Below are 13,656 nucleotides of genomic sequence, written 5' to 3'. Positions count from 1 at the left end.
TTTCAGTCCCTCATATGTAAATTGGAATGTGATCACGAGACATAACACTTGTAGCACTGAGTGTGGTATGTAAGAAATACTTCACATACGTTAGAGAGAATTATCACAGTTTTCAAAGGTTTGTTTTGCTCAAATTGTTATTCCTTAAAAAACTGTCATCACCAAAATTTAAAGTATCCAAAAACTGGGATATAATTTGAGGCAAGGTTACTGGGAAGCCAGTCTACTCTAAGGACACAGCATAGGCTACTCACCTTAGCACTGGAATTTTTATTTGAGGATATACAAGAAAAATGGGGAAAGAAAGATGCCATTGTAACTAAGGCACTGCAGAGGTAAAGCACAACTAAAGCCACCATAAGGAATGAGACTTGCAAATAGACATGGCCACCCCGAAAAGAACTTGGGCTTTGAAATCATAAGAACTGGATTTCAATTCTTATTCTCTCATTTGCTAGTAATAAGAAGGGAGAAAATATTTAATCTGTTCCTCAGATTCCTTACCTATAAAACTCAGGATATAAAATGACGTTCACAGAGCTTCTCTGAGAACTAAATAAGACACATATATATGACAGCCCAATGCTCAGCATCTAGAAAGCATTCAAGAGCTTTTAACTTTTTTTTCTTCCAGACTATCTGGAAAGTAATTTTCTAATTTCAGGGATGATAGGTTAGTCAGAGCCAGAGTAGTTCTATGTGATTAACTGATGTTCTGCTGGCAGATTAAAATACCACCTCATGAGAACCATAAGATCCGTTCCTTTAAAGTCTTATCATAAAAACACAGCATTTCAATAAGAATGTAAATTGAAAGAAAAAATTGAAAATGTCCCCTGTCTCTTCAAGGAAGGCCCTCTTAGAAGTTTGTGTCTAGTCTTATTATTGTAAGCCAGGAAGAAATACTGTAATGATTGAAGAAAATGACTCACAGTCTTCAATACTGGAGCCCAGAACTCAGGTCTGGGAGCTAGAAGACGTGCTGCTGTCACCCTGAGACCCTCTACCCTCATGTTATTCTTTTCTATCTACTCCCCCACCCCTCCTCTTTCTCCTTTCATGTTTTGCTCCTCTCTTGCCAGTAGCAACAGCTGGTAATATTTAGCTCAATGGTAGTGAAGCTTAGGGCTGTGATACAAACAATGTGAGATTATTTATTCCATAAAATAAATATAAGATATTAAGGAACCAGATAGTGATGTTCTGATGCAAAATGGTGACTGCCTTCTTACCTCAGCACATAAAATAAGATCAGTCGAGTTCACATTATAACACGAGAGGTTTAAACTCCTCAAAAGGAGGACAGGCCTGATGCTACCCCTTGGCTCAGGCAGTTTAATCTGTTTACTTGATATGTGCAATGGACAACAGATGCCTGACGGTGGTCCTATCTGAAGTGGTAAGCAAGAAACCAAAATCCCGTTGTGGAAGCACTCAGGAAGAGTTGTGCTTTGTTTTGCGTTCCATGAAATTCAAGTCAGGGATCCAGGGCTGGGGACAGTGGCCTGGGTAGGCCTTTACCACACATAAAACATTAAGGGCAATGCAGGTAATTTGATGCATCCACAAATCCTTTTCTTTCTGTAAGTGATTCTCTACTTTGCCAGAGGCAGAGCGTAGGGTAATAGCCTTTATCTTATATGAAAGCACTAGGCCCGAACAGCTCATTTCCTTATCCAAAAACAGATGCTCAAGTTTTCTTTTAAGTTACATAAAATATGGGCCTTGCTTGGGTGGGGGACTAGAATGAATAAAAAATTATATATATCTGTATCTCTCTATATATGTACATGTAACTCGAACTTTTAAGTAATAATAGATGATGTACACATAACCTGGAAAAAACTGATGCCAAGATCTCATTCTGGGGTTATGGATGAAAACATCTAAAGAATCGAAGACTTCATAATTAAAAGATTACATCAATTTTAACATAAAATGTAGATTTTTAAATCTTTTATAATGAAATTCAGGCTACAGGTCATACTCATTTTCTCTTCCTATATTTTTCTGAATTAGTATGATTACACTCGTGAATACAGAGTCTACAGTATATATAATAGAAACATAATCAATGAAAATTTGTTGAAGAGGGATTCAAATCTTCCTCGAAGGGGATTTAGGGGAAACAGCACAGGTTTGAAATCTTGGAGACATGTTTTCATCCCACCCCTGTCCCTTATACTGGTTTTTAATTGTACTTGCAAACATTTTTTTTTAAAGCAGGCCAAAACCTTGCCTCTGAAATATTGTTTACAATGCTTGTTTGCTTAGCACATCCTCTTTCCATAGAGAGTATGTAGTGAAAATAAACAAAGCCCTTATTCCTATCAGCAACATGTACAAAATAAGGGGGGTCAAAATTACAAAGTTTCACTGTCCCACACAGAGACTTGTCAGCCCTGAGTTTTTGAGGCAGAGAGGGCACATATATTTATTTTTTCATTAAAAACCAGCAAATCATTTCTTTTCAGATCAAGACATTGGAAAGAAATCCTATTGACCCATGACGTATTTAGAAAAGGCCAGGCTATTTCTTTTCTTTTTTTTTTTTTTTGATATGGAGTCTCGCTCCGTTGCCAGGTTGGAGTGCAGTGGCACAATCTCGGCTCACTGCAACCTCCACCTCCCAGGTTCAAGCAATTCTCCTGCCTCAGCCTCCCAAGTAGCTGGGACTACAGGCATGCACTACCACACCCAGATAATTTTTGTATTTTTAGTACAGACAGGGTTTCACCATGTTGGCCAGGATGGTCTCGATCTCTTGACCTCGTGATCTATCTGCCTTGACCTCCCAAAGTGCTGGGATTACAGGCGTGAGCCACCACGCCCAGCTGGCTATTTCTTAAAAAAGAAAAAGGAAAAAAAAAGTACAAACATGTGCCTCACAGAACAAAATTTCCTGAAGATGAACACTCCCTAAATAAGATTGTGTGATGGAAGAGGATGAAGAATACAAACATGAACATGATTTTCAAGACGGAAAGGATCTGGAAGCCTGGTCCCATCCATATATGTTGTCTTTCTTGTATTTGAATAAGCATTGTGATGCAAATTCCCCAGCCTGCAGATTAGTGCCTAGCACACCAAAGGCATTCAACAATATTTATTGAACAAACAAATGAATCTCCTCTACCCACAAGTTTGTATATCTGTGGAGACCACCTACCAAAAAGTCCCTAGAAGCCTAAGATGGTTGGGCTTCTTTGATACCTGTTTCAAAATCTGTTTTGATAGCTGTTAACAGCTTAAACCACTAGATTAACAGTTTAAACTACTAGGTTCCCTAGATGAAGAGATTAAATCAACATTAATATTTGGTCCATATTATAATATCCAGGTAAATATATAGACCATGAACTGCTGGTTTTGAAAGTCCTCAGACTTTGGTCTTTTTAGTTCTGAATTGAAATCTCAAAATTCAAGAAAAAAGGCATCAGTACTAAAAAATGTTAATTATCTTATATTTTATGCTATATATTAGATTATGCTGTTATTAAATAATAATACATACAAATACATCAATCTGTTGATATCTGTTGAATCTATTGAACCTGGCAAGACCTACTTTAACATTAAGGACCAAATCTCCAAAATTAAGGTCATGCATGTGACAGGTCATAAACTGCTCCAGGCCCCTTTCCTGTAGTGGCATAATGAGAATACTGGACTAGATCAATGGTTCTCAAACTTTGCTGCCTGTTAGAATCACTTCGGGAGCTTTAAAAAAATCTTGATGTGCAGGCTGCACCCCAGACCAATTTAATCAGGCTTTGTGGATGCAGGAACTGGGCATCACAAGTTATAAATCACCTTCAGGTGATACCAATGAACAGCCTGCAGTGAAAACTACTGGATTAGGGACCCTCTAAAGTTCCTTGCTCTTCTCAAAGCTGGGATTCTTTGATTCCACAAAGATGAGATGACCTCTCCTGGAACTAGAATTTCTCTGCTTAGTATGTAGTCTATCTTTTTCAACCAACTTGGATTAAATTGCCTAAGCACTCCGATATATCACACATTCATGCCCAAACTGCTCTTCAGCAATGCTGGGGCTTGGAGGTTCTGGCTTCTGATAATGCTGGGTTTAAGGAGCTAGATTTTGCTACTGGTCAAAAGCTCCCACCTATTCCCTGAGGGTGTATGCACCAGGAATATGTGACGGAAAGTTTTTCTGCTCTTGTAATTTTGTCAGACCTCCAGATGGGTTTGCCCAAAGGACCAAGTAGGAAAGTGTACATATTCACCATTCTCCCTTCTCCTTTCTCCCATACACACATTTTGAAAACAGAATTAGGCAAAGTGCTTTATCTATTCAGTTTCCTTCCCCTGCTTTGCTTTTTCTAATCTGAAATAATATCTACTATTGCCAGGAGAAGAGTTTCTTGAACTTGTCCATGACAAGCTGAATGTTCTGAATTGGTAAGGGCAAGAGTATTCATACTTAACATGCTCCCACAGTACTGTGCTTAGAACGACTTGCCCATCCTCCCCAACACCCCCGACCCCTGAAATGTAAGCGGTTCTTACATTAGGGCATGAGAGTAGGAGAGCAGGGTCCAGAGGCTTGATTTATTGAGGGCCATCAAATGCCAGGTACTTTATGTCACCTCATTTCATCCTAGGATGCTGGAGCTGTCCCTGTTTTACAATGAAGAAAACTTGGCCCCTGAGAGATCCCCTGATTTGCCTAAAGGCATACAGTTGGTCAATGGAAATGCCTAGATTTGAACCCAGGTGTGAGTGAGCAAAATTTCACGCTGCTGAGCACATCGTGAATGAGGAACAGATGAAGCAAGAACATGGCTGGGAGAGAGAGTTCATTTCTATTATCTGTTCACCTACACTTAAATTAGGAAGCAGGAGAGTGTACCGGAAAGCTCAGAGAGAGGACAGCCAACTAACAGTATAGCAGTTCAGAAAGAGGTTTCAGGACTTCTTGAAAGACAGGAGCAGGCCATTCAACTCCTTCCCTCCTTTTTTCTTCACATTCCAACCCTTCACAACCCCAGGCTCAGGAACCAGCTCACCCCTCCTTCTATCTACCCTTTTATAGTCAGTCCACAATCCTTATTCCAAAAATAAATCTTCCTGATGAGATGATGAGAAGTAACAAAAAGCAAAGCTAGAAAGTTTTATACTTTTGTTATGGGACTTTAGTTGGACAGATTATGTTTTTACAAATTTTCCTAAAACAAATAATTATGGGATATACCAAATTACTCCAGCCTCCTGGCCCAGTATGTTTTTGCAATTACTTTGGCACTCCAACTCTATGCTACTTAAATTAGTTAACAGTCATTAAGTTATTTTTAGGCCATAGCAACACACACTCTACTATACCTAGCTTGTTGTTTGTACTCCTTAGAAGCAAAATTTGCCTTTTTACTGGCACTATCATTTCCTTTCAATCAATATCAACATTTTACCATATTTATGGGGTGCTTACCATGTATGTGTGTAAAGTTCTGAACACTTTGCACACATTAATTCATTTATTTCAGAAACTAACACTTTGAGACAGCTATTGTTATAATCTCTTTTTGTTAATGAGGTAACTAAGGAACTGGGGGATTCGGCAACTTGCCCAAGGGCACATACCTAGTAAGAGGGGAGCCAAGACTAGCATACAGACTGACTAGATCCAAAGTTCTGTCTTGATTTCCCCATCATTTGCTACAAAGCTAATGTTTGACATTTTAGCCTTGGATGTTAACCAGAGGCACAGAATAACAACAGCACGTTTGTGAATGCAGATACGTCTTCATTTCAGATACCTTTTTAAAAATCCTTATAACATCTCTGAGAGACAAGGGGAGACTTTTATTCCCTTCCCCATCCCCCAGAAAAGGCAGAAACAGAATATTTTTCACAGGGTCTCTGATTTCTGAGCCTAGCCATCCACTTTGTCATAGAACTCTACATTGCTAACAAGAGTATATTTCAGAATCCTTTTCAACTAGGGAAAAGTGTGCAATCTATGGTGCTCAATTCTAAGAAGTGATGAAATTTTACAGTATAAAGGCCTAACTCACTGCATGGTCAAATCCGCCCCATGGATCCTCTTAAACCATTTCCCTCTTCTCTCATTCCCCAGTAAAGGCCTTTGGTACAGAGCAGGCCTATAAAGATTGTAGCAGTTGGTCATTATTTGTTTTACAATAGCATAGAGCAAGTACAGGCATGGGCTCTGACATACCAGGGGAGGAAGGGGGAGATACAGACCCCAAGGAGGCACCTGGAGCCCTCCCACTCCCAGGGAGGGAAGCTCCTCTGTAGACCAGACTGCCGATCAGTCACAGGGGGATTCTAGGTTGAAAAGCACTTAAAAATGGGTACATGACACTCAAGTGTTTAGGAGTGAAAATGTTGTTCTTAGTATACTATAAAATATTTCTAGCTTTATTGAATTGGAAACATTAAGTTTAAACATTAAACATACTTAAATACATTAAAACGTTATCTATATTTTTAAATATTTCAACAGAAAAGAGAAAGCAAATAGGAAAAATAAAATTGTTTAATCTGGTTGACAGGTACATGGGTGTTCATTACACACTTTTCTGCTTTTCTATATGCTTGAAAATGTTTATAATAACATTTTTGGAGGCATGTATTGTCTTTAAGAAAAAGGGGCAGTAGACTATTTTTTTCCTACCTAAGTAAATGACAAATTATTTCTCTGGATCCAGCTTTACTGAAAAGAAAGGGAGCCCAAAAATCTTGATAGCAAAAACGATAGCTCTCATTATGGATGGTCTACCTTTCTTATTTTTAAGAATTGTTTAAAATTGTTAAAAGAATTTTAAGAATTGTTTAGCTTTCTTATTCAGTTTGACTAGAAAGCAAGTTTTAGTTGATTAAAAATCAGCTTTGAGTAAAACAGAATATAATTCTTTCAAAGACCTCACAAATCCCTAAATATTTATTCATTTGGATCATTTTCACCAAGTTGAAGGGAAGCACAGGTCTGATGCCATTTATTCTTCAGAAGATGAGACTAAAACATGGATTCTAACATAGGTCACAACAGGGAGGGCACCGTAAATTAGAACAGTAACTTAATCCCAGGGGCTGCCATGCCTCTGATCGGTTTCTTCCCAGCCTGACACAGCATTACTAAAATGGCAAGTTAGCAGCCGCTCTACTTGACAGACAGCACCAAAAATGGAGAGCATGGCATGGAGACAGGGGGACAAGGAGCTTGGACAGGGAGGGTAGCAACCAGTGTTTACAAACATAAACCAGAGCATCAGATGGGCCAGCCATAAATTACCCAAGATTGTACTGAAATCTCTGAAAATAAATTAACAGGCTCTTAGAAGTTTCCTCCTTATGTTCTAACTATGCCCCCCTCCCACCAACTTCCCTACAAAAATTACTCTTTCCAAAATGGTACCACTACCCCTGTTGCTGAAATACAATGTTATCACCAAGGGAGGGGATTACTCAAATAAATCTGAGAGGAGAAGCCAGACCAGAATTGTTGCTTGACCCACTCAAAAATTTGGGAGAGGTCTGCTGGTCATGCCTTTGGGGAATGCCCACCCCGTCTTTCACCACAATGGTGCTATGGTATTAATCACTGGTTTCCCAAGTTGAAAGGATTATGAAGGACATTCTAATACTGACCCATTCCTTTCCCTTCTTTTCCATCTTGGTCCCAATTTTAGGCCGTTCTCCCAAAAGATACCAAAATGACAATGATAATTATAAAGTAGAATATAGACCCCTTCACTCCTGAACTACATATTTTCAATGAAATTCCCAGATATTTGAAGAAAAGGCCCCCAAAACTACAAATAATCTAACCTCTACCACCAGAGCGTCTTCCAAGTCGACCAACGCGGTGTCTCACCAACTCAAAAATGACGAGGCCTCGCAGTGGCTGCCCAGGGCGCCCAGTGGTGAGGTCAGCAGTGTGTCCGGCCCCGCCCCATTGAGGCAATCTTACTCTCTGACACTGAAGAACAAGCCCAGGCTGTCTGGAATCTCAGCTGCATCCACAGGAAAGGGAGAGAGGCACCCCACTTTCACAGGTAGCACCCAGGAGATTCACTTTTCAGTGACTGACGGGTCACCCCTATCCACAACTTCACCCGCTGCAAAATAGACAGCAGAGTCCGCAACTCCTTCTAATCATCCTCATGATTAGGTCTAGGTCTAGGGTCATGATTAGGAGGTCTAGGATCATCTTGATCCGTGTTTTTTCCTCTCCTCAAATCATGCAGACACAAAAGACTTGCTTTTAATTGTGAACACCTGCTCTGCATGAGCAAAGAGGAGATCATCAAGATCATTAGCTATCCTCCTCTTTGCTCCCCAAGACAAACTATTACAAATGGGAAATTCCTAGGTAGGATTTTCTCATTTGTAAGAGGCCAGACACACCAAGATTATGGTAAGACAATAGCAGGGTAAATATCCTGGGAATCGCTCAAAGTCAACCAAACAAGAATACAGAAACAATAAAATACAGAGCTACGCGAGGAAATCTGAACATATTTGTGACCTCAAGAAAACCCACCACCACAACCACCACCACCACCAGGAAATGCCTGGAAGCTTCTGGAACTCTCTACATACAATTCCATCATGTTCTCCTTCCCAGCAAAGCCCACCAGCTCTAAGGACAGATGTGCCTTTGTGGTAGGGGAGCCCCATGAGGACAAGTTTGAGGAGAGTAGAGGTTGGGAAAAGGAGATTGTGTCAATGGAATTCAGAACTATAGTTCCCAGAACGCTGCTTAACAAAAGGCAGAATGCCTCACTGGGAAGACAAGAAGGAGAATGGCAGAGCTGTCCCATAGAGACAAAATAACTAACTTGCTCACCCACATGGCCTATTGCAATTTAAATATGCAATGTGTTCAAACTCAGCAACACCTTTGGTCAACACACTTTAGGAGACTGGTTGGAGATGTGACCCAGAAACTGTGTACCTTGGCTCACAACACAAGAGGAGAGAAGAAGATGACTATCTCTCACTACCACCACCAGGTAAAAGATGCTGATTGAGAGTGATGTACGGTGCCCCAAAAGTCAGTATCTGAGGGCAAAGAGGTGCAACTAGGCTGGACACAGGATGCAGGCTACTTGGGAAGGTTAGGCAACACGGTATGGACGGTGCTCCAAGAAGACTGGGTGAATACTTCCTTCTGCTGGAGCTTAGTTCCACTAATTTCAGTTATTCTGCATTCAGTATACTGGGGCAAGTGACCCACTACTCCATCTTGGGAGGAGCCATGATGCCAACTGTTGTCAGGTGAGGCCAGAAAAAACAATGGATTGGGGAGTGTTTCATAAAAACGTCTCTGTTCCCTTGGAGCCTTGGCAGAGGAATGGATGTAACTGGTGAACTTATACCTTATATGGAACCTTAGAATAAGAAGCTCTGCCCTTCTTCAAGGTCACTTTATAAACCACATAAAAGTCAAGCTGGTCAGAAAGGTGAAAAAGAGAAAGAATTTCCCACAAAAAGAACTGGTACCTGTAGGTTTACTTGTAGTTCACCATAGTTGCTCCTTCCTCTGTTCCATCAACATTGGTTAAGTCTGAGAGACAATAACTTTCCAACTAGTGATTGACTGGAATAGAGCTAGCAGACCAGGCATGACTTGAGATACCATCTGGTGTATATAAAGCCCCTTTTTAGAAAGATGAGAAAACAGTCCCAGAGAGGTGAAATGACTTGCACAATGCAAATTAGAAGCCGAATTAAGGGTAGAACCCAGATCTTCTGGCTTCCAGTTCAGTACTGCTGGGTTTTTCTTACTAAACCAACATAATAAAGAGCATAGAAGGGAAGACAAGAATAAAGTCTATTTTGGTCTTTGGTAGCCAGGGTAAGGAGAATGCTGTCACTTCTACGAGAAGACCCAAAGTGAACCCGGCTAATCAGGACTGTGCTTGGGAAGGGAGCAGGGGCATTACCTTTCAACACCAGAGGTTCTTTGCCTTCTCTCTTCAGGGACTCGAGGACTATGTGAAGTGGCTGGGAGGGCATCACTCGGCTTGGCTCATTGGTATTCTCATCATAAACTATAATTTCTTTGGAAAAGATCCTCTTGAAAGAGTCCTTGCCTTCCCTACAGGAAATCAAGTCTAGGACAGTGATCTTGCCCTGCTGCAGTCTCCGCCGGCTGATCTTATCGGCGCAGTTAATGTGGACAGCTCCTTGGATGTGACTCTTGTTGTACTCCATGAAGGGCCTGCAGTCAATGATGACAGGGCCCTGACTCGGCAGGTGACTCTTGTTGCATTTGGTCATCTTCTTTGCCAAGTCATTGGGGTAGATTATTTTGATGCTGGCTAGCTGCTTGGGGGTCCCTGACACAGGGCTGCCCACCCCACCTGATGGACTTAAAGAGCCTGTATTCTCATTATTGTTGACCATCTGGTTAGCAGGGCAGGTGGTAGAGGTTCCGATGGCAGTGGTGGTGGTGCCAGCAGCAATGGCTTGGGTTTGGGCCTGATTGTCCTTGTCGTAGGTTGCCACAGTGCAGCAGCTGGCACTGCTGCATCCACAATTCAGGGAGCGGGCAGAGCCGCTGGATGAGGGCATATACGTCAGATTCGCAGCCTTGAGGGACACAACGGTGGTGGCGATGACAGAAGGGTGGCTGTTACTGCCTGGGGTGGCAGAACCAAGGTAGCTAGAGTCTAAACAAAGGTTGAGATCCTGAGGTCGGACGGGCCTAGATAGTGCCACTACTACCCTGTCGTCTAAAGGAGATGGAGGCATGAGGAGGCTGAAAACTGGCAATTCAAGAAGAACTCAAGACAGTCTGTAAAGAACGGGAAGGGAGAAAGAAAGGATAAAGTCACGTGACACAAAAGGCAGTCTCATCCAATCCCTAGGAAAGGCCTTTGCATCCCTCTGAGCAAAGTCTTCCTAATTGCCCTCTATCATACCATAATCAAAACTTGAAACTTATTTTTATGTATTCAAAGAGGATGCAAACCTGAGGGCCCCAATCAATTTGGTTGCTAAATCTAAGGTTAAATTTGGATGTAATGTTGTAAATGTTAATGAATATTTCCTGGAACTACATAAAAGTTCAGCTGTAGAAAAGGTATAAGCACAAATAATTAGAAAAGCTGAAGACAGAAGGGAGGCTCTTAAGAGGCATCTATTCTGAACCTCAGCTCTTGCGCAGAAGTACACTGCAAACATCTGAGAAAGACCCATTTGTCCACCCTTGCATGCTTGCCAGTTAATTCCCTCACTCGCTGCAAAGGCAAAGGGGCAACCAAGAGCACTGGCATGGTTCACAGAAATGTACAGCAGCTAAATATACATCAGAGTGGATGTCAACTTTCTGCAAATCCCCTTAAGTGAATCTCTTTAACTTGGAGCTATTCTTGCCTTCCATCCTATTGGGGTCCTTTGAAACGCACAACATAGTCATATTAAAACCTCACATGTTGTCTTTTGGCCTCTTATAAATTAATCTGCATTTCCCCTTTTCACTACTAACTGGTGTCCTAAAACGAAATCTCAAGCCATGGAGCCAGATCTGGAAACCTGGAAACCCCAACCCTGGCAGATCCATCACCCTTTGCTCTCCCACCTACCCCTACCCTCATTCCTGCCTGGAAAGGACAACTTGAGCTCACCTCCCCTCTTCATCTCCCTGGCTAGCACAGACTGTGCATCCCAGAGCTTCTCTCAATGGGAGGCAGTCACGTTGTATAAGGTTCCAATCCCATACAGATATCCCTCCTTCAAGAGTACCAACTCCATAAAGAGGACCTCCCAATTAGCCTATACCCACTGAAAGGGGCAGTGAATTGTTGCCCACTGGATCTATCTCTGATTTCAAATATTGTCTGCAAAAAGACGGCTCCTTCCTCTTGTAGGCACAGGGACACTCTACAACCCAGGCTTGCTAACTGTTCTTCTTCTATTAGACATGCACACAGCAAAGACACCAAACCCCACGCCAAGAGTCGCTCACCTAAACGAACTTTAAGAGCTGTCTGGAAAAATACCATCTATCATCCGTCTACACACGACCGTCACCATTCTCATCCGTCTACACACGACCGTCACCATTCTCTGACACAGAACCAAAGTGTCACAGGCGGAATCCACACTCACGCGCGCACACGGGGGCATGCACCCATCACGTTGGCAGATCTCCAACGACTCGGGTTTCTCTCACCCACCTTTGGATGGGAGCGAAGAAGCCAACCCCCTTCCCTTGCGTAGTATTTTTTTCTGAAGAGCGAGTACTATTCCAGAAGCTATAACTGTTTCCCAGTTGGACCAAGCGCTGAAAAAGTCTTCGCTATGGTGTTACCTGGTAGGACACGTCCAGGATCAACAGACCATTTATTTTGAGAGGGACGCATAAGCGTGTTCACAGAGACACACGCTGGGACGCACACCTCCACACAGAGTGCGCGGCTCACACACGCACGCACGGAGTGTATAGAGAGATCTGCATCCCTGCAGCAGAGGGTCGGGCGTATATACTGCCCGTGAAACCATTCAGTCTGGCCCAGAAAATCTCCCGGAGAAATACTGAGCTATCTCCTCTCCCTTCCACCACTAGGCAAGAGCTGGAGAGAAAATTAAGTGGTTAGAGAATGCTTCTTCCCCACTCCTGGAGCACTTAACATCCCCCCGTCCCTCCGCCACCCGCCTTCACTCCTCGGCACACAGCGCACTAATGAACCCCGGGCATTTAAAACTGCCGCAAAGCATCCCAACAAACCTCATTTTTTCTTCGCCCCAAATCCAAGTAGACTGCAGACAGAGTAAATGCACAGGGCAGCAGGAGCCAACAGCCGGAACCTTATAACCCTACCTGCTGTAGCTCCTCCGTCAGCATCGCATCTCTTTTTCTGTCTGTTTCTGTTTCTCACACACATACACACACACACAAACACACACACTCACACTCACGCAAGCACCGCCTTACAATCCTCCACCTCCAGTCCCGGGCTCTCAGGAGTAGTCGCGGTGACTTCCACTTACTTCATAAATAAGTGTAGTCCTCCACCATCTGGCGCTCCGCTTCAGCTATGGACTCTCACATTCAACCCCCATTCACTTGGCTTCATTGATCTCCAGCAGCAACATAGTTACTTTCTCTTTTGCTACACTGTAAATGTAAGGTTCTGAGGGGGCGGACTCGTCACCGACCGACGGCGCGTTGGACCAATAAGAATCCGGACAAAGCCGACCGCTACCTCACAAAGCCCCGCGACCAATGGGCAGCTTAGGGGGCGGGGAAGAAGGCGTGGCCTCATCTCTTTAAGGAGGGTTTATCCGACGCTACTCTGGGTCCTCGGTGTTATAACACGGGCGGTGATGTCATTGGCAACCAATCAAAAACTTAAAAAGAGCCAGCCGGGGCCGCGCTGAGCAGCTGCTGTCTATTTACTTGTAAACCGAACCGGCAGGATGCAGTTAACCCTTTACCAGGCTGAAGCGCCAGCGGACTGGACGCGCCGCTCCGCTAAAACTGGCTCTTCCCACTGGACGGGATCCTCCAACACTCCCTCACCCGGGGGCAAACCACGCTATTTTTCCTCCTTAATATGGACGGATGATCAAAAGTGTCGGAGTAACTTTCTAAAGGAAAGAGACTGCGATCACCGTCCCTAGTGGGAAAGCCGGGTTCTCTCCGCGTCGCTCGAGGTGACT

At 43.0% G+C, this 13,656-nt stretch overlaps 1 protein-coding gene across 2 annotated transcripts in view; it reads right to left on the bottom strand.

Annotated features, from left to right (window-relative positions):
• DUSP10 (dual specificity phosphatase 10) overlaps nucleotides 1-13,262 on the bottom strand; it is a 40,569-nt gene extending 27,307 nt beyond the window's left edge. The window contains exons 1-2 of one of the 2 annotated variants that reach the window (XM_003893084.5): nucleotides 12,985-13,262; nucleotides 9,933-10,786 (exon numbers count right to left, since the gene is read on the bottom strand). In XM_003893084.5, the coding sequence (XP_003893133.2) occupies nucleotides 9,933-10,743 (811 nt within the window). In that variant the 5' untranslated portion in view covers nucleotides 10,744-10,786; nucleotides 12,985-13,262. Of the gene's footprint in view, nucleotides 1-9,932; nucleotides 10,787-12,721; nucleotides 12,961-12,984 lie in introns of those variants that run through there. The other variant, XM_009186976.4, reaches the window with a different exon arrangement.
• Nucleotides 13,263-13,656: the final 394 nt, after the last annotated feature.

The sequence above is a fragment of the Papio anubis genome, chromosome 1 (assembly GCF_008728515.1).
Source record: "Papio anubis isolate 15944 chromosome 1, Panubis1.0, whole genome shotgun sequence".
Classification (NCBI taxonomy): Eukaryota; Metazoa; Chordata; class Mammalia; order Primates; family Cercopithecidae; genus Papio; species Papio anubis.
The sequence above is the reverse complement of the archived record's forward strand: the minus strand, read 5'-3'. Positions and strand labels throughout refer to the sequence as shown.